This window comes from Protopterus annectens, chromosome 3.part0, assembly GCF_019279795.1.
Source record: "Protopterus annectens isolate FY-2018-M chromosome 3.part0, PAN1.0, whole genome shotgun sequence".
Classification (NCBI taxonomy): Eukaryota; Metazoa; Chordata; order Ceratodontiformes; family Protopteridae; genus Protopterus; species Protopterus annectens.
This window is the reverse complement of record NC_056731.1, coordinates 1861549550-1861572768: the sequence shown is the minus strand read 5'-3', so window position 1 is coordinate 1861572768 and position 23219 is coordinate 1861549550. Positions and strand designations below refer to the sequence as shown.

The following is a 23219-nucleotide window of genomic DNA, read 5'->3' as shown; positions in this document are numbered from 1 at the left end:
TGCGTGCATGCATGCAAAGGGTGTGCACGTGTGCAAAGAGTGCGCATGTGCGTGTGACTGTGCACGTCGCATGTGTGTGTGACTGTGCGCGTGTGTGAGTGTGAGTGTGTGTGTGAAAGTGCAAGAGTGTACATGCGAGAGAGAGTGTGAGTGCACATCTGCAAGAGTGCGCACTTGTGTGCAAGAGTGCACAGATTTACGTGTGCAAGAGTGCACCCATGAATAGAAAGTGCAAGAGAAATTACGTGAAAATGTGAGAAGTTGCGAGTGTGGGAAAGTGTACATGAGAGAGACTGTGTGTGAGTGTGTGTGCGAGGGATAGTGTGTACACGAGATAGTGAGCAAAAGTGAGTGAGCGAGAGAACTTGAAAGACTGAGCGAGGGGGAGAGAGAGTATGAGACAGAGTATGTGAGTGAGAGAGTGTGTGCATGAGACAGCATGTGCATGAGAGACTGTGTGCATGAGAAAGTGCAAGTGTGTGAGAGAGAGAAAATAAGCATGAGAAAGACAGTGTGCAAGACAGAGAGAATGTGTGTGCAACAGTGTGTGTACATGCCAGTGTGTGTGTGTGTGTGTGTGTGTGTGTGTGTGTGTGTGTGTGTGTGTGAGCAAAACAGAGTGAATTAGAGAGAGGGAGATTAAAAGATTGAGAGAGAGGGAGACAGATTTAGTGAAAGGGTGAGGGAGAGATTGAATGAGAGGGGCAGTGTGTGTGTGAGGCAGACAGAAAGTGTGTGCATGTGCGCGCATGCGAGAGGTTGTGAGAGCATCTGAGAGCATAGAAGTGTGTGTGAGAGAGAGAAAGTGTGCAAGAGATACAGTGTGTGCAAGACAGAGTGTGTGTGCAAGCTAGAGAGAGTGCACAAGAGATAGTGATCAAGAGATTGAATCTGAGACAGGGAGACTGAAAGATTGAGTGAAAGGGAGAAACTGATTCAGTGAGAGGGTAAGGAAGAGACTGAATGACAGGGAGAGAGTGTGATAGAGAGCATGCAAGACAAAGAGAGTATATGTATATGTATGTGTGTGTGTGCGTGTGAGAGAGAGAGTGTGCTTGTGAGAGAGTGTGTACTTGTGAGAGATTTTGTGTGTGTGCACGCGCATGTGAGTATAGTGAGAGAGAGACTGTGTGTGTGTGTGTGTGTGTGTGTGCGCGCATGCATGCACTTGGGAAAGAGAGAGAGAGACTGTGTGCATGTGAGATGGTGTGTATGAGAAAGAGAGCATGTGTGAGATAAACAGATTGCATGTGTGAGAAAGAAAGACAGCATGTGCGAGAGAGAAAGACAGCATGTGAGAGAGAGTGAGTGAGTGAGTGAGTGAGTGAGTGAGTGAGTGAGTGAGACAGCATGCAAGAGAGTCTGTTTGCCAGAGACAGTGTGAGACCTTGACAGACTGAATGTGCAAGAGTGTAAGAAATTGTGTGTCAGTGTGAGATCGCGTTGTGCTAGAGAGCAAGTGTGCCAGAGAGTGACAGAGTGTGCGAGAGAGTGATAGAGAGTTCGAGCGAGTGTGAGAGAAAGAGATAAGTGTCAGTGGGTGTGTGAGAGAGAGGGAGTATGAGAGACAATGTGCAAGAGAATGTGTGTGAGAGACAAAGAAAGAGACCGTGTGTTTGTGTTAACATGTGTGAGACAGAGTATCAGAGATCATGTGCGTCAGAGACAGACAGCATGTGTGTGTGTGAGTGACTGTGTATGTGAGAGAAAATCTGTGTGCATGTGTGAGAGAGAACACGCATGTGAGAAAGTGTGCGAGAGAGTGAGAGACAGCGTGCAAGAGAGACAGTGAGTGTGTGAATGACAGTGAGTGAATGTGTCAAAGTGAGAGACTGAATGTTTGAGAGATAGTGAGAAATTGTCAGTGTGAGAGTGGGAGAGTGAGTGTGAGAGAGAGAGATGGTGTCAGTGAGACTGTCAGTGTGTGTGTGTGTGAGAGAGAGACAGACAGAGAAAGATCAAGTGTCAGTGTGTGAGAGAGAGTGTGTTCTCAGAGTGTGAGGGACTGTGTGTCAGTGTGTGTGTGTGTGTGTGTGTGTGTGATAGAGAGACAGAGATTGCATGTCTGTTTCACAGAGAACACATGGGTGTGAGTGCGCGAGAGTGACTGTGTGAGAGTATGTGAGAGACAGAGATTGTGTGTGAGAGTGTGTATGTGTACACATGAGAGACAGTCAGTGACTGTGTGCAAGTATGAGAGACAGTCAGTGACTGTGTGCGTGTATATGTGTGTATGCACCCAAGTGTTTGAGCATTTGTGTCAGTGCGTGTGTGTGTCAGTGTGAGAGCGCACATGTGGGAGAGAGAAAGACAGCATGTATGAGACAATGTGAGAGACAGTGATTGTGCGAGAGACAGAGTGACTGTGTGAGAGTTGAGTGCGAGACAGCTTGTGTGTGCAAGAGACAGAGCGTTTCTGAGAGAGAGAGAGAGACAGAGTGAGATTGAGAGAGAGTGAAGAAGTGAGAGAGAGTAAAGAAGTGAGAGAGAGTGAGTGAGAGAGTGAGAGAGAGTGAGAGAGTGAGAGAGAGAAGTGAGAGAGTGAGAGAGAGGTGAGAGGAAGTGAGAGAGAGTGAGAGAGAGAGAGAGTGAGAGTGAGAGAGAAGTGAGAGAGAGAGGGTGAGAAAGTGAGAGAGAGTGAGTGAGAAAGTGAGAGAGAGAGAGTGAGAAAGTGAGAGAGTGAGAAAGTGAGAGAGTGAGAAAGTGAGAGAGAGAGAGAGGGTGAGAAATTTTGAAAGAGAGAGTGAGAAATTGAGAAAGTGAGAGTGAGAAAGTGAGAGAGAGAGTGAGAAAGTGAGAGAGAGTGAGAAAGTGAGAAAGTGAGAGAGTGAGAAAGTGAGAGAGAGAGAGTGAGAGAGTGAGTGAGAGAGAGAGTGAGTGAGAGAGTGAGAGAGAGCGAGAGAGTGAGAAAGTGAGAGAGAGAGTGGGTGAGAGTGACAGAGTGAGAGAGTGAGAAAGTGAGAGAGAGAGAGAGGGAGGGAGAGAGAGTGAGAGAGAGAGAGAGTGGGAAAGTGAGAGAGAGAGAGTGGGAAAGTGAGAGAGAGAGATCGAGTGGGAAAGTGAGAGAGATCAAGTGGGAAAGTGAGAGAGTGAGTGAGAAAGTGAGAGAGTGAGTGAGAAAGTGAGAAAGAGTGAGTGAGAGTGAGAGAGAGAGAGGGAGAGAGTGAGAAAGTGAGAGAGAGAGTGAGAGAGTGAGAAAGTGAGAGAGAGAGTGGGAAAGTGAGAGAGAGAGTGGGAAAGTGAGAGAGAGAGAGTGGGAAAGTGAGAGAGAGAGTGGGAAAGTGAGAGAGAGAGAGTGAGAAAGTGAGAGAGAGAGAAAGTGAGAGAGTGAGAAAGTGAGAGAGAGTGAGAAAGTGAGAGAGAGTGAGAAAGTGAGAGAGAGCGAGTGAGAAAGTGAGAGAGAGCGAGTGAGAAAGTGAGAGAGAGAGCGAGTGAGAAAGTGAGAGGGAGAGCGAGTGACAAAGTGAGAGAGAGAGCGAGTGACAAAGTGAGAGAGAGAGCGAGTGACAAAGTGAGACAGAGCGAGTGAGAAAGTGAGACAGAGCGAGTGAGAAAGTGAGAGAGTGAGTGAGTGGGTGTGCCACGTGTGAGAGAGACATAGGGATGCCAGCTGTGTGTCTACATTTGCAGTTATTGGGAGCATAATCTACATCTATCATGTTGGACTAATAAGCATAACATAATGCAAATACCACCTCATTTAAGCTTTGAATCTGGGAAAAAGACGACTTTGTTAACAATTTTTCTGCCAAAAGAGAAGTTATTAAGCATCAGAATGACATCTTCATGCAGTGCTGTTAAGATCTAGCCTTACTCTAGACCAAACCAGTGGCCAGTGCCAACCATCACAGAATGACATTGAGATGCTAAAACAGCTTTAAAATCTTAAACAAAAAGTATAGCACAATGAAGTGCCTAATAGCTTTTAAAGTCATTCATTCACAAGAGCAAAGTTTCTGGCTTCTTTCCCACTGGTAGTGCCAAGTGTTTTATGGCTTTCAAAGCTATGAAATACTTCAGGCTCAAGCTTTTTTCTGCAACTAGCATTACATTAGAGCAGATAAATCTCAACGTACTACAAAGAATAATGATCAGGTCTCTCCAATCATAACTCAGCTGTGTGTCCCTGGCATGAATTTAATGATTTACCTCAGGAGCATCTCTTCACTCTAATAGTGATACAAAATTCTTGGCATCTGTTTCTAACACAACCTAGTTATTGACTGGGTACTCACTCATAACTTTCTATGTCCACAAATGCTTCATCTAATTTTTGAAAATTTCTGAACCAGCAAAGCAAACTATCCTAGAAGCTCTATGGAAAATTAATACGACAGTGTTACATGTACATATTCAGTATCAGTGATAAAAGAGCTGGGCAATGGACTGAGAAATGAAATCAGGAAGTGACCAAATATAATATAGACCACTATAAAGAGTCAAGCAATTCCTCCAATGAGCCCACATTCAACCCACACAAGACTGGCGTCGGACATCACAGGATACAAGTTTGATTTTCAAGAAGGACTTAGTTTAAATAATTCACCTGCATCAACTTGTGAAAAATCTGCAGCAAAAAGGATTTTAGTAAGATGCTTGTTATCCATCTCATCATTAGTGTATTTTGATGGCTATACAAAGATTATCTCACACCTATCCCCTGGTGGAACTTCCTCTTTCCTGGTCCCTAGGACCTTACCTCACCCAATCGGCCTATTTGTTCTGAGGTACAGAAGGCAGGTGGTACCAAGAGCCCTATGGCCCATTTCTTCCTGTCTGGGAATCCCAAATGGCTTCTCCATTACCTGGCAAAAATCAGATGGTAGGGAGTCAAGACAGCTTGCTGGTTTGGGGGGGGCAGGCAAACTACTCTCTATGCCAAAGAGCACTCCCTCCCCATTGGCAGCTCCTCAGAGCTCTACCACTGTTGCCTTGGTGGATCATCTTGACCAAACTACATTCCTTACACAAATGCTTCATTCAGACCTCGAGTCCAGTGTTGCAAAAACAGTAAGCAGTGTTACTCAAACAGTTTGATCAGTACAACTATAGTACTTAACTAAAAAATATTTTACACTCACCATTCAAAGCCTGAACACCTGCTTTAAAATAGAGTACTTAAAGAACCAAGAGATGATTGTGTATAAAAACTGTAACAAATTGTATCTTTCTGTTTTATGAAATTTTTATAGCAACTGAAAGGTTCTTTAATGCAACAACTGATGATTCCTTACTTGTATTGACCAATCCAAACAAGTAACAACACGATGCTTTGACCAATGCTCATCATAGAATTGACGATTGAATGAAAGGTTTGCTCCAGCTTGAACTTCCCTAAACAAAATATAAAAATACTGCATTTTTAAAGGTGCCATGTTACATCATAACCTGATAAAGGTAAGGAAACAAAATATAATGAATTTGTCAAAAATACAAGGTTAGAAAACTTAACAGCAACAATGGAAGTGTGTTCAGAAACATTTCCATAAATATATAAGTTACATACTCACCATAACTATGCATCTGTATTGTTCATTTTTATTCCTCCTCAATGAATGGGTCTTGGATCCAACTCAGCCACTTATGTCTATATTCTTGGATTTGACTCTTGAGCTCTTCCCTTTCATCCATAATGCCTCTGACCACTGCATTACCTCACATCTAGTTTGATAACACTATATGCATCAGAGTATAAATTATAACAATAATACTGAGACACAGCAGAGTAATAGTATAGGGGCTCAGACAGGAACTGTGGTTCCCAACAAAAAACTTCATCAAATCACTCCCAAAGCCATAGATTGGGGAAGGTGGTGGGGGGAAGTTGAGCAAGAATGAAAATGGACAACACAGATGCATCATTGCAGTGAGTATATGACTTTTCTATCTGATGTTGTCATTTGCATCCGTTCCTCAACAAATGGGACAGAGTCCCCAGCTAAGTTAACCTTTGGTGGCCCTTATAGAAGGATGTTTCTGAAAACTGCAGAAATTAATGCAACCCTGTTTCTGGATATGGGATTCAACTTGTAATGAGCAATAAAAGTATGAGTGTTGGACCAAGATGCAGCTGCATAAATATCAGTTGAAGCTCTGGCCCAAAAAGCAGGTGACAGCCATCAAACCTAATTGAGTGCACTTTTGGATGCCTTGGTAAGGTTAAACCTCTCAAAGAATAAACAAAGAGATACAATCTGTTATCCATTTGGTTAGGGTAGTTTCGGATACTGGTTTTCCCAATTTGTTACTGGGAAAGGACACAAACAATTGATCAGATTTTCTAAATTCTTTTGTCATGTGAAACAAACTGAAGCTGTCGATGTACATCTGAAAGGTGAAGCAGGTATTCCCCTTTGTTGTCAAATTTAGGAAAGAAAACCATCAAATTGATCACTTGATTGATATTTGTTTCATAGGTAATTTGGGGTAAAAAGGAAGGACTAGTACGTAAAGTAACCTTATTTTTACAGAAAACCAGATAAGGTAGTTTGGAAGAAAGTGCTTGGAGCTCAGAAACTTGTCTCACACCAGTTATAGCTATGAGAAAGACTGTTTTCCAGGAAAGAAATCTGAAATCTTACTTAGTGGATGGCTCAAACTGTGATTGTATTAAACTCTGTAACATAACAGTAAGATCCCAAGAGTAATGGGACCCTTTATTGGAAATCTAAGTAAAAAGGTACCTTTAAGAAACACTCAACATAACTTGGATGAAGCTAACAGGGAAGCATCACTTCCGATACGACAGAGACAGCTGCCACCTGAACTTTTAGGGTGAAGAAACTAGCACCACTTTGAAAAATTGAAGCAAGAAAATCTAAAACAGGAATTGGAGCAGTGAAAGCATCCAACTCTCTCTGTTGTGCTCAAAAAGAAAATCTCTTCCATTTATGGCTATAAATTTTCCTCGTAAAAGGATTCTGGGATGAAAATAAAATCTGGCAAACAAGAGGAAAGCCTGGAATGTCTAGCCATCACTGGAATTAGTGAAACCATGCAGTCAACTTGAAGCCTGTAATGTCTAGATGAGTATTCAATGACAGATGTGATGGGAGGTCTGGACTGGGGTCCAGTGTCCAAGGGGGCATACTTGGTGAGACCATAGGAAGGAAAACCACACTTGCTGAGGCCATAAGGGGGCAATGAGGATTACCTTTCTCTTCAGAGTGCTTTCTGAAGAAATGTGGGGATTAGTGATAAGCATACAGAAGACAGGGGGGGTCAAGTGTGAACTATAGCATCTCTCTATGACTGGCCGTGAGGGGGAATTAGGGGAAAAAAACTGCTGTATTTGTTGTTAAAGGAAGAGGCAAACCGATCACAAGACTGACCGCATTTGTGGAAGATCATTTTTGCCACTGACTGAAAGAACACTCGTGAGACATCAGAAGTCCTGCTGAGCTTGTTGGGTAGTTTCCCTGGTATATGTATCACTACAAGAAAGTGGTTGGAGGACATCTCCCACTGTCAGGATCTCATGTCTAAGACGTTTATATGCAGTTTGGTCTCTTCTGGGGACCACATGCCTTGAGCAGTCCATCCCATGAAATGCCCCCATCCCAATTGGGAGCCGCCCATGGTCAATATGCCATTTTAGGGAGGAAGGAGATTGGGATGTTCTTGAGAAAGACTGTCAGACTGAATCCATCACAGTACAGAGTCCTTGCAGATGAAATAGTTTTACAGGATGTTGCAAAGGTTGTCGAAGAAAGGACCATTGTACTGCCAGAGTCCACTGGAGGATTCGCATATGAAGACATGAAGACAAGCAGTAGGTATCAAGGTAATCACTGAAGCCATCGATCCAAGGGCTTTGAGAACCATTTTTGCTGGGGAAGAGGGGTGGGACTGAATCTGTCTAACATGCAATCTCAAGGTAAGAATTCTGTTTTGTGGTAAATGGCAAGATAAATGACTGTATCTAGACAAGCCCATATAAACTCCAAGACCTGAACTGGCTGAAGGTGGGACTTTAAAAAATCAACTGTAATCCCCAGGGACTGAAGTGACCCCTGGCTTTTACTAGGAGATGCCTGGTTGGTGCAGTAAGGAGCCAGTCATCTAAAGGAAACACTGAATCCATGCAGTCTGAGATGAGCTGCTACTACTGCCATACATTTGGTGCACACCCTGGGAGATGTGGCGAGACCAAAGGGCAGGGGCTCTGATCTGGTAATGGCCGACTCCCAGCCAGACAGGTATCTTCCACAGCATCTGTTCATTTTGATGCAAGAGTATGTGCCCTGAAGATCTATACAGCACATTCAGTCATCCCTCTGTAACAGAAGCAGCATGGACTAAACCATGACCATCTGGAACTTGGAGTGCTTTATAAACTGATTCAGCTAACAGAGATCCAGGATACGTCTTAGGTCCCCCTGTTTTCCTTGGCACTAGAAAGATCCCGGAGTAAAATATGTATTCTCTTTGGTCATAGGTTGGTAATAGGCTATCGGCCCTAGGGCCTAACAAGCCTAGCCATAACAATTCCCTGGATATTTCTTCCCGCAATATTTACTTCCCTGGACCCATGTCTAGTAGGGTGACTGATGTGATCCCTAGGGTGAATTTTCCCCATCAATCCAAGGTTCTTCCTTTAGAAAGAAGGAGGAGGTGCTCTGCTTGACATGTATGGGCAGTCTGTTCCAGAGTATAGGGAGTCTCTGGGTCAGGAACCTATCCCTCCAGTAGGTTTTGTTTATTGTGATGACAAGGTTTAGATCCCTGGAGCATGTGGCTCTGAGGGATTGGGATTTCTTTAAGTGGAGCATGTCCAACAGCTCAGGGTTTGACATGGCCTTGTAAGTTAAGCAGGTCTGGTGGGACCTCTTAAGAGTACCCTTTTTGTCTAGTAACATTTGAATCTCTAGAGTTAACTCCCACTGACTGGGTCAAACATCAGTGAGACATTTTCTTTTCATTGAGGGAATTTGTAAAAAGGGAATGAAATATCCTCTGGATAGGATTCATTGCACCCGTGCATCTTTTGTGATGGTTTTTCAGGCTTTTGGGTGCAAAGACAAGTGCCCCTGACTGTCCCCAGAGAATTAAAGTTGTGCAATCCTTCAGGAGTGCTGAAAGTGTCTATCGGAGAAGAAATCTCAGAAGCTTTGATTTTGTGTACCTCCTCTGCTGCATGGGTGGTGCCTTCCATCATTAATTTCCCCCTCTAACTTTGAAAGAAAATTCTCTACTTGAGTCTTGAAAAGGTCCTCAAGACTCCCAGAATCATATCTTCTTACCACTGTGCAAAATTCTAGAAAATGGTCTCTGCTGTGTAGAATGGCAGACAAGGTCTTTCCACCTTCCTCACTGTGGGAAGTGTCTCTTTAATGGTGGGCCCAAACAGATAGGATGCATTAAAGGGAGTATTGATGAATGATGCTATGAAGGGCTCCACAAAAGTCACACAATCGCATCCAGGCACATCTCCTAATGGCTATTCCTGAACCTGTGGCCCATGTAGAAGCCTCAGCTACATGAGAGATTAGCCTTCATGGATGAATTCAAAACAGATTGCAGGGTGGCCAGTCATGAGGAAAAAGCCTTCTCTTCCTCTGTTGACATGGACCCAGGGGTAGAGTTAGAGAGTTCCTTGATCAAGTCTGTCTGTAATCGTGTGAAGTGTGCCAGATAGTTAAGTGACCATAACACAAAAGTCATTGAGGTGTGAACTCACTTCCCATACTTGTCCAACACCCTAGATTTTCTATTAGTAGATGGGCAGAGGTGTTCTGTTCAGCCAGCTCCTTTTTGGTGGCTGCTGCAACAACCATGGCATCTACAGGGATTTTTTGGTGATTCAAGGACCTTACCTGGACTCTGTAGGATCAGTTCTATGGTATCCAGCTCCTTCCATGCCCATCAGGAGACAAGATCTATTAGAGGGTAATCCATGACATAGATGGGCCAGAACCAAAGGCTTTTAGGAACATTGAGTCCTCCTGGGAACAGGTTTCGGAGGACCAACCACCTTTTTGACATAGGATTTTTAGAATGTCTTCTGGTGGAGATCTTGGGGACATTTTCCCTTCATCAAAATCAGTGTCTTTTGTTAAAGATTCCTGAGGGGACTCCAACTGCCTTCCTCTTCTGGTGGACCTCTTCAGTGGGATGCTCTGCAGAAGTATTGGACTACCTGGAAGCTCTTACCGGCTGGCTGTCCCTGTGCAGTAGAATGAAGTGACTCAGAACCATTATCAAAAAGGGGAACAGGGATAGGATCTGAAGAGGTAAGAGTCAAAACAGCTCTTGGGTGGAAAAAAAACCTCTCCATCACCTTGAAGGTAGATGGACCAGGAGAAGCAGAGGTCAATCTAACAGGAGCTGAAATGTTTAAATCAGACAAACCCGCCCCCCCCCGATCCTTCATTCAGAGGAAGGAGTTGGAGCAGAGCTGTCCAGTGCCATGGCTCTGAGGGGAAGTGATAGATCTGAAAGCTTTGAAGTTGAAGTCCTCCCCTTGGTTACAACTCCAAATATTCGGCTCCAAGAAATGTCCTGCTCAAGAGAATTTGGAGCCTAACCCATCAGGAAAGTAGTCCGGGTCAAACATGAAGGGATCTTTGGATCTTATACTTTGACTCTTGAAAATCTTGAATCCAAGGGCTCCAAAGCAGTAAGTCAGATCAGATAAGGAGAAATGATGCTATGTGAGGGAGGCTTAAGGCTCATGGATCCAATGGGTGATGGAGATGGTAAGATCCCCATCTGGATCTGTGCGCTGAGAAATTTTCTCATCATCCTATCCATCTCTGCTTTGGAAAGACTTCAGGAGGACCTGATAGAAGAGGAAGTGGAAGGAGGTCAAAAGACTTTCTTGGTGTCTACTGGAGGAAGGGAGACCTCAGTTTTGGGGACACTGGCTCCAGAAAAAAGTAAGGTCTTCGGAGCAGAATGAGACTTTGGGATTGAAGGAGTCAAATCATTGGTTTTCAGATCCAAGTGCTGGATATTTTAGCTGGAGGCACCAATGTCAGGGCAGTTTTGGGAAACCTGACAGAAAACCACTTTTGATGCAGTCTCTACAGTCTCAGTTTCTGCAGTCTGTGGTTACCAATCCACCCATACAGTATAAGAAGGAATCAGTACTGCAAACTGAACAAGGATATACATTTTGAGCCTCAAGAGCATCGCCAGTCCACCCAGGCATTCTACTTGTATGTTTTATGAGAGTGAAGCTATTACATTAGCAGTATTTCTTAGTAGTTCAGCTTGCTAATAAAACTGACTGTTGTAGCCTTATGTCCTCCCCCGCACTAGTACAGTAATCCTAACTGTCCAATTGACAGTATACATTTAATTCACATCCCTGTGACTAAATTAACCACCAAGCAGCCCTCTCAGTGCTTTCTGCCTTAGTTTGTATCACTTGGAGGCCCATCTGTTTATTTGCATCTCCATACATTCCCCTTCATTGCTAATGTATCTCCCTACTCTAATCTGTGCACAAACTGGTTACTAATCAGCAAGTCAATGTGGAGACACACTCCCAACCTTAATAAACTTTGCTGTCTCTTCTCTCCTTCACTTTACAGGTAGTTTGAATTATTACTTACCCCCCTCTGAGGTCTTCACTGATTTCCACTGATTGCTTCTCTGGTTTACTTGCATTCCACCTGGTTTACATCCCTTGCGCTATTGCCCTCCCCCAATACAAAGTCTATATTAGAATCCTGCTGAGCATGGAGCCAGCTTTAAATTTCTAGTCTCCCACCAGGACACAAGTGCTCTTCAGCAATTACATGTTGCTTGCCGGTAAGCCATTAGACCTCAGGAATTTGTTTAAAGTGTTCAGATTTGTAAAGTAATACTTACTTTTTTCCTCTTGCCTTAGTTGGCTCTGCCCCCGCTCTGTTCACCCTCGCTAACGCTCAGGCTCTCTCTGCTCCCCTGCCCCCTATTTCCTCCTGCCCCCACTACCTCTACATTTATAGTAATCACAGCCACACCCACAGCTCACCCACCAATCACAGCTCAAGTCACATCACATTATACCACATCAACTTGCTCCACACAAAATACTCCCAATCACTCTCATTCCCACTATGCATTTTTTACATCAACCACACTACTTCCCCATCCACATGTAGTGCAACCCTATAATTCCTATTCAGACCCCCCACATAGAAACAACAAACTTTATAACCATGACTATCACACAACTAAGTCTAGTCTGTCTTCTCATAATTCTTTATAACACCACAAGTTATCACTCTAACAATATCCCTAACCTTAGTAGCACAACACTACATTATGCACTCTCCTATACAGACACCACACATTATAATATCTGCCCACAGTTATTCAAGAACTACATAATGGACCAATTCAGAACTAAACACATATGCTCTCATTCCTACTCCAAAAAACAATACTTTCTCACACTCCTCACCAAACTCCAACATCTGTATAACCATTTTAACTCCAGACTCACAATAAGTATGGATATCCACCCCAACCCAGGCCCAAATTCATCCTGTCCAACACAAACTGCTCCAACACAAATGTCAGAACACACCCCCACTTTCTTCATCCCTGGGCAAATCAACAACAGCAGCAAAACCAACCATCTTTTAATGCTAAATATTAATATTAGAAGTATCAAAAATAAAATACCTGAACTCCATGCAACAATAGCATACTACTCCCCAGACATAGTTGCTTTAACAGAAACCTGGTTAAATAAAAACATAGCTAACTCAGAAGTTCTTCCTACTGGCTACAATATCATTAGACAAGACAGACCACTTTGTAAAGGGGGTGGAACTGCCTTGCTGTACAAGTCCAACTTAACTGTCAATTACCAAACTCCTACCCCTCCCCCAATAATTGGGGCATACTTATCTCACAACTTCACCCTAAAAGGTCATCACCACAATTGTGATCTATATTCCACCTGGTAATACACCTGCTAGCTTCGAAGACTTCTTATCCTGGTGTTCTTCCACATACTCACAAGAAAGCCTTATTCTGGGGGACTTCAACCTAGATTGGTCCACCTGTATATCAGAACCACTAAGTAATCTAATAAATCTCCATGGCTACCAGCAGCTAGTCCAAATTCCAACTAGATGTGATAAAAAATTTAAAAGGGAATCCATCCTTGACTGGGTCCTAACAACCCCACATTGTCCCCTCAGACAGGCAGTCTCCCAGACACCTTAAGTGACCACAACATAATATACTTTTATACATAGTAAAACAAGCATATGCAAAACCACTAACTATATACCCACTAGAAACAAAAAAAACTCTCCTGAGGTCCTCAACACTTTACTCTAACTGTGATGGGACCCCCCTAAAAACACTCCCACTTGACCAGGCTGTAGCATATTTCAACAAAACATTTCTACAACACCTAGACACCGTCGCTCCATTGCGCAAAATCAAGGTTAGAACCTCTACAAACCCCTGGCTCAGTAAAGAAACCAAACAAATCCTCAAGTCCAGAGACACTGCCTGGCTTTACTATCAAAAAAACAAAGAAACACAAAGCCTAAGTACCAATAACTGTGCAACCGTGCAAAAAATGCATTAGGCTGGACAAAAAATCCTACTACACAACATTACAAACTAAATACCAACACAACCCGCAAAAATTTTGGAAAAATGTAAACCAGCTACTAAAATCCACCCAAAAGGCTACCCCCAAACCAACCACCCCTGACACTAAAGTTCCCATCGAAACACAATTCAACTCCCACTTTGTGAACTCATTTCTATCCTTAGTATCACAGGACAGTTTCTTCCTCACTATCCCCCCAACACAAATAACACTAATACAAGCTTTACCCTCAAAACAGTTTCCACCACCTTCAATCAAAAGCATGCTCTCCAAACTAAAAACCACATCAACAGCAGCCGACCTATTCCCCAGCTATTTCTTGAAACTCACAGTAGATGCTATTGCTATCCCAGTCTCCACTCTCATAAACAGATCAATTGTTGAAAACTATGTGCCCAAACTCTGGAAAATATCCTATGTTACACCCATACATAAAGGTGGGACCTCCACTGAACTTAACTACAGACCCATTGCTTTACTCTCCCCCCTGGCCAAAATCCTAGAAAAATGCATCCATACCCAGATGCTAAACTATCTCCTAGACAGCAACATCCTGTCACCTACTCAGCATGGTTTCAGACCTGCCCATAGTACCACTACAGCCCTCCTCTGCTTCACAGACACAGTAAACTGTCTCAAAAATGAAGGCCTACAAGTGTCAACTCTTTTTTTGGATATGTCCAAAGCATTTGACAGTCTCACACCAAATCCTGCTAAACAAACTAAACCAATATCACCTATCAAATTCCACTCTTACCTGATTCCAAAGCTACTTAACTGACGGGTACCAATCTGTGAAATGGGAAAATGCTCTCTCTCCTCAGCTGTCCACAACTATAAGAGTCCCACAGGGTTCTATCTTAGGACCACTACTATTCAGTCTTCACAAATGACCTCCATACCTCCAAACAGCATGCATCTATAATTCAGTATGCAGATGACACTACCTTAATCTGTGCTGCACAAAACATTCCCACCCTCCTGCAAACAACTCAACTAGCATTCTCTGATGTTGAAAACTATCTTACCAAAGCCCAACTTATCCTCAATCCAAAGAAAACTCAGCTTATGATTATAACCAGTTCTAACAAAAACACTAACAGTCAATTCACTATCTACTCCACAAATGCTACTTCAATTGCTCCAGTGGCACAGCCTAAGTTATTGGGAATAACCATAGACTCCCACCTAAAATTTGATAGTGATCTCAACTTAACTATTAAAAAAGTACATGCCAAACTGGAGTCACTCTACCGTATCAAACCATTTCTTACCAACAACACAAGATCATAGGTTCATAGGTTCATACTAGGCTATCTGCCCTAGGGCATTTATAAGCCTAGCCAGAGTGTGTTTGATTAATTTTGCTATGCCCTTTTCGAGGTTAGTATACTGTGCCTCTGTCTAACAGTGACACAGAAGTATCTCCCATCCACTCATCAAGATTCCTCTTGAAAAGAGTCAATGAGGGACTCTGCCTAACCTGGACTGGAATTTTATTCCAGAGTGAAGGAGCCTCTGGTTATGAATCTGTCCCTCAGCATGTCCATTTTATTTCAGTGCTGAGGTTCAAGTCTCTGATGGGATTTGGATTTTCTGAGATGCAGCATGTTCATTAATTCCGGTTGGACATGGCTTTATACAGCCAGGCACAGATCGCCTCTGAGCAGGCAGTATGCCACTGAGTAGAGCTGGAGTTTCTTTAACCGGGCAGCATATGGCATCTGTCTGAGCCCTTTGATCCTCTTGTTGAGGTACTTTTGGGGTCTTTCCAGTTGCTGCAGGTGTCTGGTAAGGTACATCCCAAAGGGACATTGTACTCAATTATGGGCCTAATGAGGGATGAGTAAAGAGGCACGATGACTCCCCTGATCTAGATGTGAATCCTTCATGATTAGGTGGGCTATATAAAATGTTTTTCTAACCACTTTGGCCACGTGGTTGTCAAATGAGAGATTGCTATCAACTTGGGTCCCCAGGTCCCTAATTACTTCTTCTGTACTTAATGGATTACCACCTATGTGGTAATTTGTGGGCACTTTGTTTTGCCAAAGGGATGACTATACACTTTTGGCGTTTAGCTTGAGGCCATGGCTCTGGTACCAGTTGTCTTTTCTATGAGGCCCTTTTGGAGGATGCTTGTGTCGGCTGGAGAGTCATTATGGCACCCAGTTTGCAGTCATCTACTTGGTCAGCCACAGTCCTTCCGTGTTGGCCTGTACCTCAATATATACCCAAAGCGTTGTCCCAGGGACGCCACTTGTAACTGGTTTGGAGTCTGACATGGCTCCAGCAATTCTAACCATGTGGGTTCTGTCGAGCCAGTTTGCAACCCATCTAGTGACACAGGATTTATATTTAAGCTGGTGAGCTTATCTATAATGCCAGTGGGAGGTCCAGGTAGCCTGTGTGGACCACCTTCCCTCGTCAATGGCCTTGGTGACTGTTTCAAAGAAATCGACCAGGTTTAAGAGGCAGGATCTGCCTTTAAAGCCGAACTGGGTAGGTTCCAGTGTCTGTAGGTCCCCAATATCTTTATTTATGAGGTCCATGATGATCCTTTCCATAGCTTTGCAGACCAAGATAGTCAGGCTTATGGGGCGATAGTTTCCAGGATCCGTTGAGGCACCACCTTTGTGGAGAGGGACCACTGTTGCTGTACGCCACTCTTTGGGTACATATCCTGTAGTAAGGCTGAGATTGAACAGTAGTTTTATGTTTGGGTTTAGCTCTTCTTGGAGTTCATGTAGGACGCATCCCGGGACACCGTCTGGTTCCATTGATGCTGTGTTTTTTGCTTTGGAGTGGGCAGCTCTTACCTGAGCATCTGAGATGTCAGGGGGGCAGCACTCTGCTGGGATAGATATTTGCCCTTTTGGGAGGGAGAAGTTTGCGCTGAACCTGTCAGCTAGGATGTTGGCAATGTCTGTGGGTTCGGTGTATTTTTTGTCATTTTGGACTAATTCTGAGCATATCTGGGGATCCCCACCCAGGTTCCTAACATAACTAAAGAAAGCCTTGTGATTATCCTTAGTGTCCTGTGCAATTTTTCTCGCTGGCCTTAGACAATTTTATGAGTGCCCGTAGTTTTTTGCTAATACTGATCAGAGATGCCTTCCCTTTTTGGGATTTTGTTCTATCATGTAGTAGCTTCCTCCTTCTATTGTATAGTTTGTTTATGGCTGGGGTCCACCAGACAGGACGTCTGCCTTTGGAGGATTGGGTCTTGGTTTTATTTGGGATTGCATGATCCATGCATTCCTGAATGTGTTCATAGAATAAGAATTCCACCTCGGTTTTGAGGAGTGTGAAATTTGCTTTAGAGAAGTTTTCACTGTGGTTTTCTGGGCAGGGGATGGGGTCGGAATGTGAATATACAGTGGCATTAGTTTATGGTCTGATCTTACCAGTGAAGGATACACTTCTGGTCTGGAGCATAGAGTGCCCATGTTGGTGATGATCAGGTCCAGTATGTTTGCCCTCTTGTGGGAGTGGTAACAAGTTGTTCCATAGCATTTGAGTTTATAAATTCTAGGAACCTTTGGACTAGGGTGTTGGAGCTAGAGTAATGCTCCCAGTCTATGTTTGGGTAGTTGAAGTTGCCCAATATAATGGTGTTTGGAGAGACCTTCATATTTTCCAGTGTAGTCAGGAAGGCCGAGTGGGGTTCCTGGGTTTGGGAGGGTAGTCTGTAGCAGGCTATAAACTGGAAGGCAGTTTTACCCACTGTTAGTTGCACATGGATAGTCTCTGATGCTTCTGTGCCACCAACCTGGAGGTGTGGGTATCTTTGTGAATATTGATACTCCCCTCCTTTTGTGGTGTCCAAGTTTGTATGAGGTATAACTTGGTAGTGCTGGGGTGCTCACGGGAGCCTTGAACCAGGTTTCTGTTACTGCACAGATATCAATGTTCTCCATGCTAAGGAGAGTTTCGACTGCGTGCATCTTGAGGTTTAGACTTCTGGCGTTGAGTAGCATTACTCTTAGTTTCTTATCCCTTGTGATACCTATGGAGGTGGGTTTGTCTTTTGAGCCTTGCCTAAAAACGGCACTATGGGGGTAGCAAGAGCCTTTGCCAGTATCCGAAAGCCCAGGGGTGACAGGTGCAAGCAGTCCCTAGCAAAGCATTGTGGCTTGTCGAGCATGTCATCCCAGGCTGACATGCATTGGATACCCTTTGAATGACACCAATACGCAAGCCAATTGTTGAAATTGATCATCTTGTCTTCATATTGTGGCATCATTCTTGGTGAGGATAAGATGCTACTCAAGGTCAGGGTCATACCGGCCTGGGCTACATGCTGAGAGAGCTCCTCTTTGTCTCTTTTCATGTAGTCCAGGGAGGTACGTCTCAGGTCATTCACACCAGCATGGACAATGACAGTCATATTTGTACTTGCCTTGGAGTGACCTGAGTTGCTTGTGTTATGTGTCGGATCCTAGCGCCTGACAGATCAGCCATTGCTCGCTCCCAACTTCTATCCACCCTACTCTATGCATCTCCCATTCTGACTAATCTCAACAAAACTGAACTAAGCAAAATGGAAGCCTGCTATAACAGAATTGCCCACTTTGCTGCAAATTGCTCATATAGAACTCATCATTGCCCCTGCTTTGAGACAGCTCCACTGGCTTGAACTGCCCAACCTCCTAACCTACAATCAGCTCTGCCTCTGCCATTCTATTACCTCCCCAATAAGTGTCCTGCTCTCAAAAACCTAGTACAACATCACTCAGCCAAAAGGCCTCTTAGATCATCAAGCAAACTACTACTAGAAGTCACCAACAGCTACAACAGCTTTGGAGATGCACTATAGAGTAGTTCAGTGGCTAAAAAATGGAACTCTGTCCCTACTAGCATTCAAAACACATCATCCAAAGCCTCCTTTAAAGACCTCATCAGGCAACATCTCAAGCAAAGTTGGCAGTGCCATGATTGCTCCCCAGGCTAGTGAAAGCGGATAACATATACATACTAACTCTAGAGCACTTAATAGTTTTCAATCTTACAAACACTGGCTAATCTACAATGTATGTACTGTACCTGTGTACTATGTATGTATTCTACCTATGTTCCAAATTTCAGCTGTACACCACAAATCTATTAATTACCTTTATTTTTAAAATTAATATTGTTTTGTTTGTTCTCTCCACTGTAACTGTTTATGTGCCACATACCACTGTAAAAACATGTCTCTTGTAATTTGTGTGTATACTGATCATGTCTAAATAACTAAATGTGTCTAATTTTTCTCTGTGGAGCTTTTTTCCCCGGGCCTCTGCTGAAAAAGGGCCTTTTCGGCTCAGTCAGACACCCCCGGTTAACAAATGTAAAATAATAAAATAAAAAAATGTTCCCTGGGTTCCACAGATTTAGATCTCTGTCAGTGGGTTTGAGCTCCTGAAGCTGAAGGGGGTGCAGAAGCAGGGTTAAGGCCCTTAAGCACTAACTTGTTACATTGGTCACAGATAGCTCTGGCATCGAAACCAGTGCAAATTTTACAAGTAGTATCTAAATAAGGGCCTAAATAATAAATGTGGTCCCTATGGGAATCAGAGTTTGGCATCTTGTGCCCACAGGAAGTGCACTTCTTAAATCCAGTAGGCTTTTCAGCTATTACTATAAACTATGCCTAAAGGCAAAAGCCAGTCAAGTTAGAAAAAGTAGAGAAATTATCTTTCTATCATATATAAAAAAAACAGAGAGGAAAAGAGTAAGCTATAACAACTATGGTAACAAGATTACCTTTTAAGAAGGTAAAGAAAAAACAGAATAGTACCAACAATGGTAAAAAAGAGCTACCAAAAGATGGTAAAAAGGTGAACAGATAATTAACTTAGCAGGTAAAGGGAGGATGGCTATAGAAAGGTAATATATGAGATAACAGTTAAACTTTAAAGTTTAGTGACTTAGATGAAATAACTCCCTGAGCACAAGAGAATGCAATCCCAACTGAATCGTTAGCGCAGCAAACGAGATCTGAGGTAATGCAGTTGTCAGGGGCATTATGGATAAACGGAGGAGCTTGACAGTCAGATTCAAGAATCTAGAAATAAGTGGCCAAGTTGGATCCGAGGTCGGATCCAAGACCCATTTGTTGAGGAATAAATGAAAATGACATCAGATTAATAGGTTAGGCTACAATGAATACTAAAATACCATGGTATTACTGCACTAGCAAATAAAACTGTGCATCCAATGCAAATCTATATTTCTATTAAAAATTAAAATGTGCTACCATACAGTAAATGATCTATGTTGACATCTCTCTTATCTTACCACATATGTTGTCCATAATTTCATTTACTTATATTCCTCTGAAAGTAAAGCCAGAAATAAGGACTGTGACCTACTTACATTAAAAGGACATCACAGAGCTATAAATCTTATATTGCCTATGTTACTGCATCAACTTTGCCGTCAACTAGAATTAACAAAGATGGTCACACCTACATTGTACAGGCATGATAAACATTTAACAGATGCCTGGTGTCAAAGCCATGGTCTCAAGCTCAATGCAAAAAAGTGCAGTGTCACCCCCTTTGATAAAAACTCTGTACCCATGAACTACCACATAGGCAGCAATCTACTTAACACTGAATGCGTGATAAGAGACCTTGGGACCCAGGTGGACACTAGTCTCTCCTTTGATAGTCACATCGCCGCAGTAGTCAGGAAGTCCTTCCACGTGGCACACCTCATCATAGAAGGGTTCTCATCCAGGAAAAAAAGAGGTCATTGTTCCCCTCTACTCATCATTCATTAGACCCATTATAGAGTACAACGCCCCTTTTGGAATGTACCTCACAAGACATCTGCAGCAGCTGGAAAGGCCACAGAAGTACCCCACAAATAGGATTACCGGCCTCAAATAAATGCCCTACACTGACCGCCTCAAAAACTCCAGCTTTACTCCATAGCATATCGCCTACTCCGAGGTGATCTCTGCCTAACATATAAAGCTAAGTCAAACCCAGAGCTGTTGGACATGCTACACCTAAAGAAATCCCAATCCCTCTGAGCTACATGCTCTAGGGACCTAAACCTTGTCACCACAATAAACAGGACACACTGGAGGGATAGATTCCTGTCCCAGAGACTTCCTATACTCTGGAACAAGCTACCCATCCATGTCAAGCAAAGTTCTTCATTAGCACTCTTCAAGAAAAATCTTGATGAGTGGATGGGAAATAGGAATCTGGGGATCACATCGGTCTCTCTGCTGGACAGTGGCATAGGAAAAAAACTTTTTGGGTGGTGTAAGCTATGGAACCTTGCTGGTTAGGCTGACATAAACCCTTGGGCCGATAGCCTAGTACCTACTTATGAATCTATGAACTGCAGTTAAGTGCATACTTAAAGTGAGTAATTAAATTAAGCTTCACTCAGGGTATTTATACTGACTATGGAAACCTGGAAAGGTCGTTAGGAAAACTCCTTTGCTTTTCATCATTGAAAAAAGCTGGAGAGCTCCATGTGGATGTGAAACTGTCGCAGGAGCACAGAATTAGGACAGTGACTGCGAAGAAGTTATGGGTGATATTTGTATCAGATACTGAACATGCATTTGGTAATCAGCACCTACAATTAGAATACAGAGAAAATAGTACAGTTTACATAAAGCAGAGCAAATGTTACAGGATTCTGTTGAAGCAGCAGCTCAGATCAGTTCTGTTCCAAGGCAAAATAAAAACATTACTGCATATAGACAATAAGTTGCAGGATGGTAGTCTGTTGGGAGGTGGAATCTGGGAAATGGATATGGAGAGAAGTGCAGAAAGGAAGTTCACAGTACGGAGATAGAAACTACAAAGAAAGAGGAAACAGGTCACATCTCGCAGTGGTGATTCAGCTCAGGTATACGGGAAAGTCAAACCATCACACACCAATACATAATTATTGAATTTATTACTAATGAAAGCTTTGCTGTTCTACAGACATAAAATTTATTAATATAATTGTCCCAATGCTTTAAAATGCCACCCGGAACTGACATGCCAAGCTCTCCTCCCCCCTTCCTTCTCATAAAGTAACAAATCATGGCTATCCACAGCCTGTTGCTATGTGACATCACAGACATCAGGGTTGCTCAGAGAAACCAGTGTTGGCACTTAATGGGCAGTCTTTATTTCACTAGAACTGGCAGTGGGTGTAGATGCCTTCAGAGAGGGTCTGCTGTTGCAGGTAAAAAAAAAACATACCTATGCAATGCTAGAACACAATACAAATATGTATGCAATTCTAACAGTGCATACTGCCCACACAAATGTCTTTGTTAATTCCTTTTCTTTCTTTATTATGACAGCTACAGATAAACAACAACAAACAAATGCTGCTCTTCTCAGGAACTCAGATAAATCACTGCCAAAGAAGAACATTCAGTCTGAACGTGGTTATTTTAGGGGTAGTGCAGATAGGGAGGCAGACTGTCTATGAAACCAAAAGGTAATTATTTGAGTTCTGTTCATGTCAATATGGCTTGTCAAAGAGGTGCAGTGCATGTGCCATAGGTTCATAGGTTGATACTAGGCTAATGACCACTATGGCCCTTACAAGCCTAGCCACGCACCCGACCCATTTGCGTCTCAAGTATCATATGGGACACTATTGTTAGTAGCCAGATAGTGAAGGATTTGTAGGAGTGGTATTACTTAGGATAATACTTTAATGATGGCCTCTATCCATAAGGTACATGATGCCAGACCAGAGGTATATTTATAATTTCCCATCCAATTAAGGTTTTATTTGAACAGGGGCAAGGATGAACTCTGTTTTAAACAGATGGGGATGCTATTCCATAGTGAGGGGAACCTTTGGGACACATTTCTTTCTCTCCCTCAAATTCTGTTTATGTCACAAGCAAAGTTCAGCTTCCTGGATCTAGTGTTCCTGGTGCTGTTTGTTTTGCACAAGTGCAACAGATACATCAGGCCTGGGTCTGAGGAAGCCCTGTAAGCCAGACAAAGATTCCCTCTCAGCAACCTGTAGGAGGACTGAATACAGTGTCAGAACCTTTAGGCAATTAGTATAGGACAGGGTACTCAAGTCTTGAATTCTCCCAGTGAGAAACTTTTGTGGACATTCCACTTGTTGCAAGTGTCTATTTAGATACATGCCAAAGGGGGCACCGTATTCAAATGACAGGTTTCAGAAGGGGCAAGTACAGTGGCACTATAACTTCCTTGAACCTGGATGCCATACTCTTACCTATAAGTTGGGCCACATAGAATGATTTTCTTATTATCTTAGCTATCCGTTGGTCAAAGGCCAGACTGCTGTATACATATGTTCCCAGATCAGTTACTACTGTGTCGACTCTTAGGGATGTTTTATCAACAGCGCAATTAGCTTGCATTGAGAGTTTCTTAAAGGCATTATAATATATTTTTGGCACAGAGTTTTAGGCCATGGCTTTGGTATCAGTCATTTGTCTATGTTAAAACCCCTTGCGAGATTTTGGTGTCTTAGGGAATCTATAATAGCTCCCAATTTACAGTCATCTGTGAACCTGGTGAGTCATAGGCATTTAACATTAGGCTTAACATCCAAGTAGTAGATGACAAATAGGAGTGGGCCAGCACAGAGCCCTGGGGTACTCCACTTGCAACTTGCCTCTTGGTGGAGGCAGTCTCACCAATCCCTGACTTCT

At 43.1% G+C, this 23219-nt stretch overlaps 1 protein-coding gene across 1 annotated transcript in view; it reads right to left on the bottom strand.

Annotated features, from left to right (window-relative positions):
• The window catches only part of LOC122797217 (cytoplasmic dynein 1 intermediate chain 1-like), a 796503-nt gene that overhangs the window by 132844 nt on the left and 640440 nt on the right, over nt 1–23219 (bottom strand). Inside the window, exon 7 of the mRNA XM_044066048.1 lies at nt 5235–5334. Coding sequence (XP_043921983.1) covers nt 5235–5334 — 100 coding nt within the window. The remainder of the gene's footprint in view (nt 1–5234; nt 5335–23219) is intronic.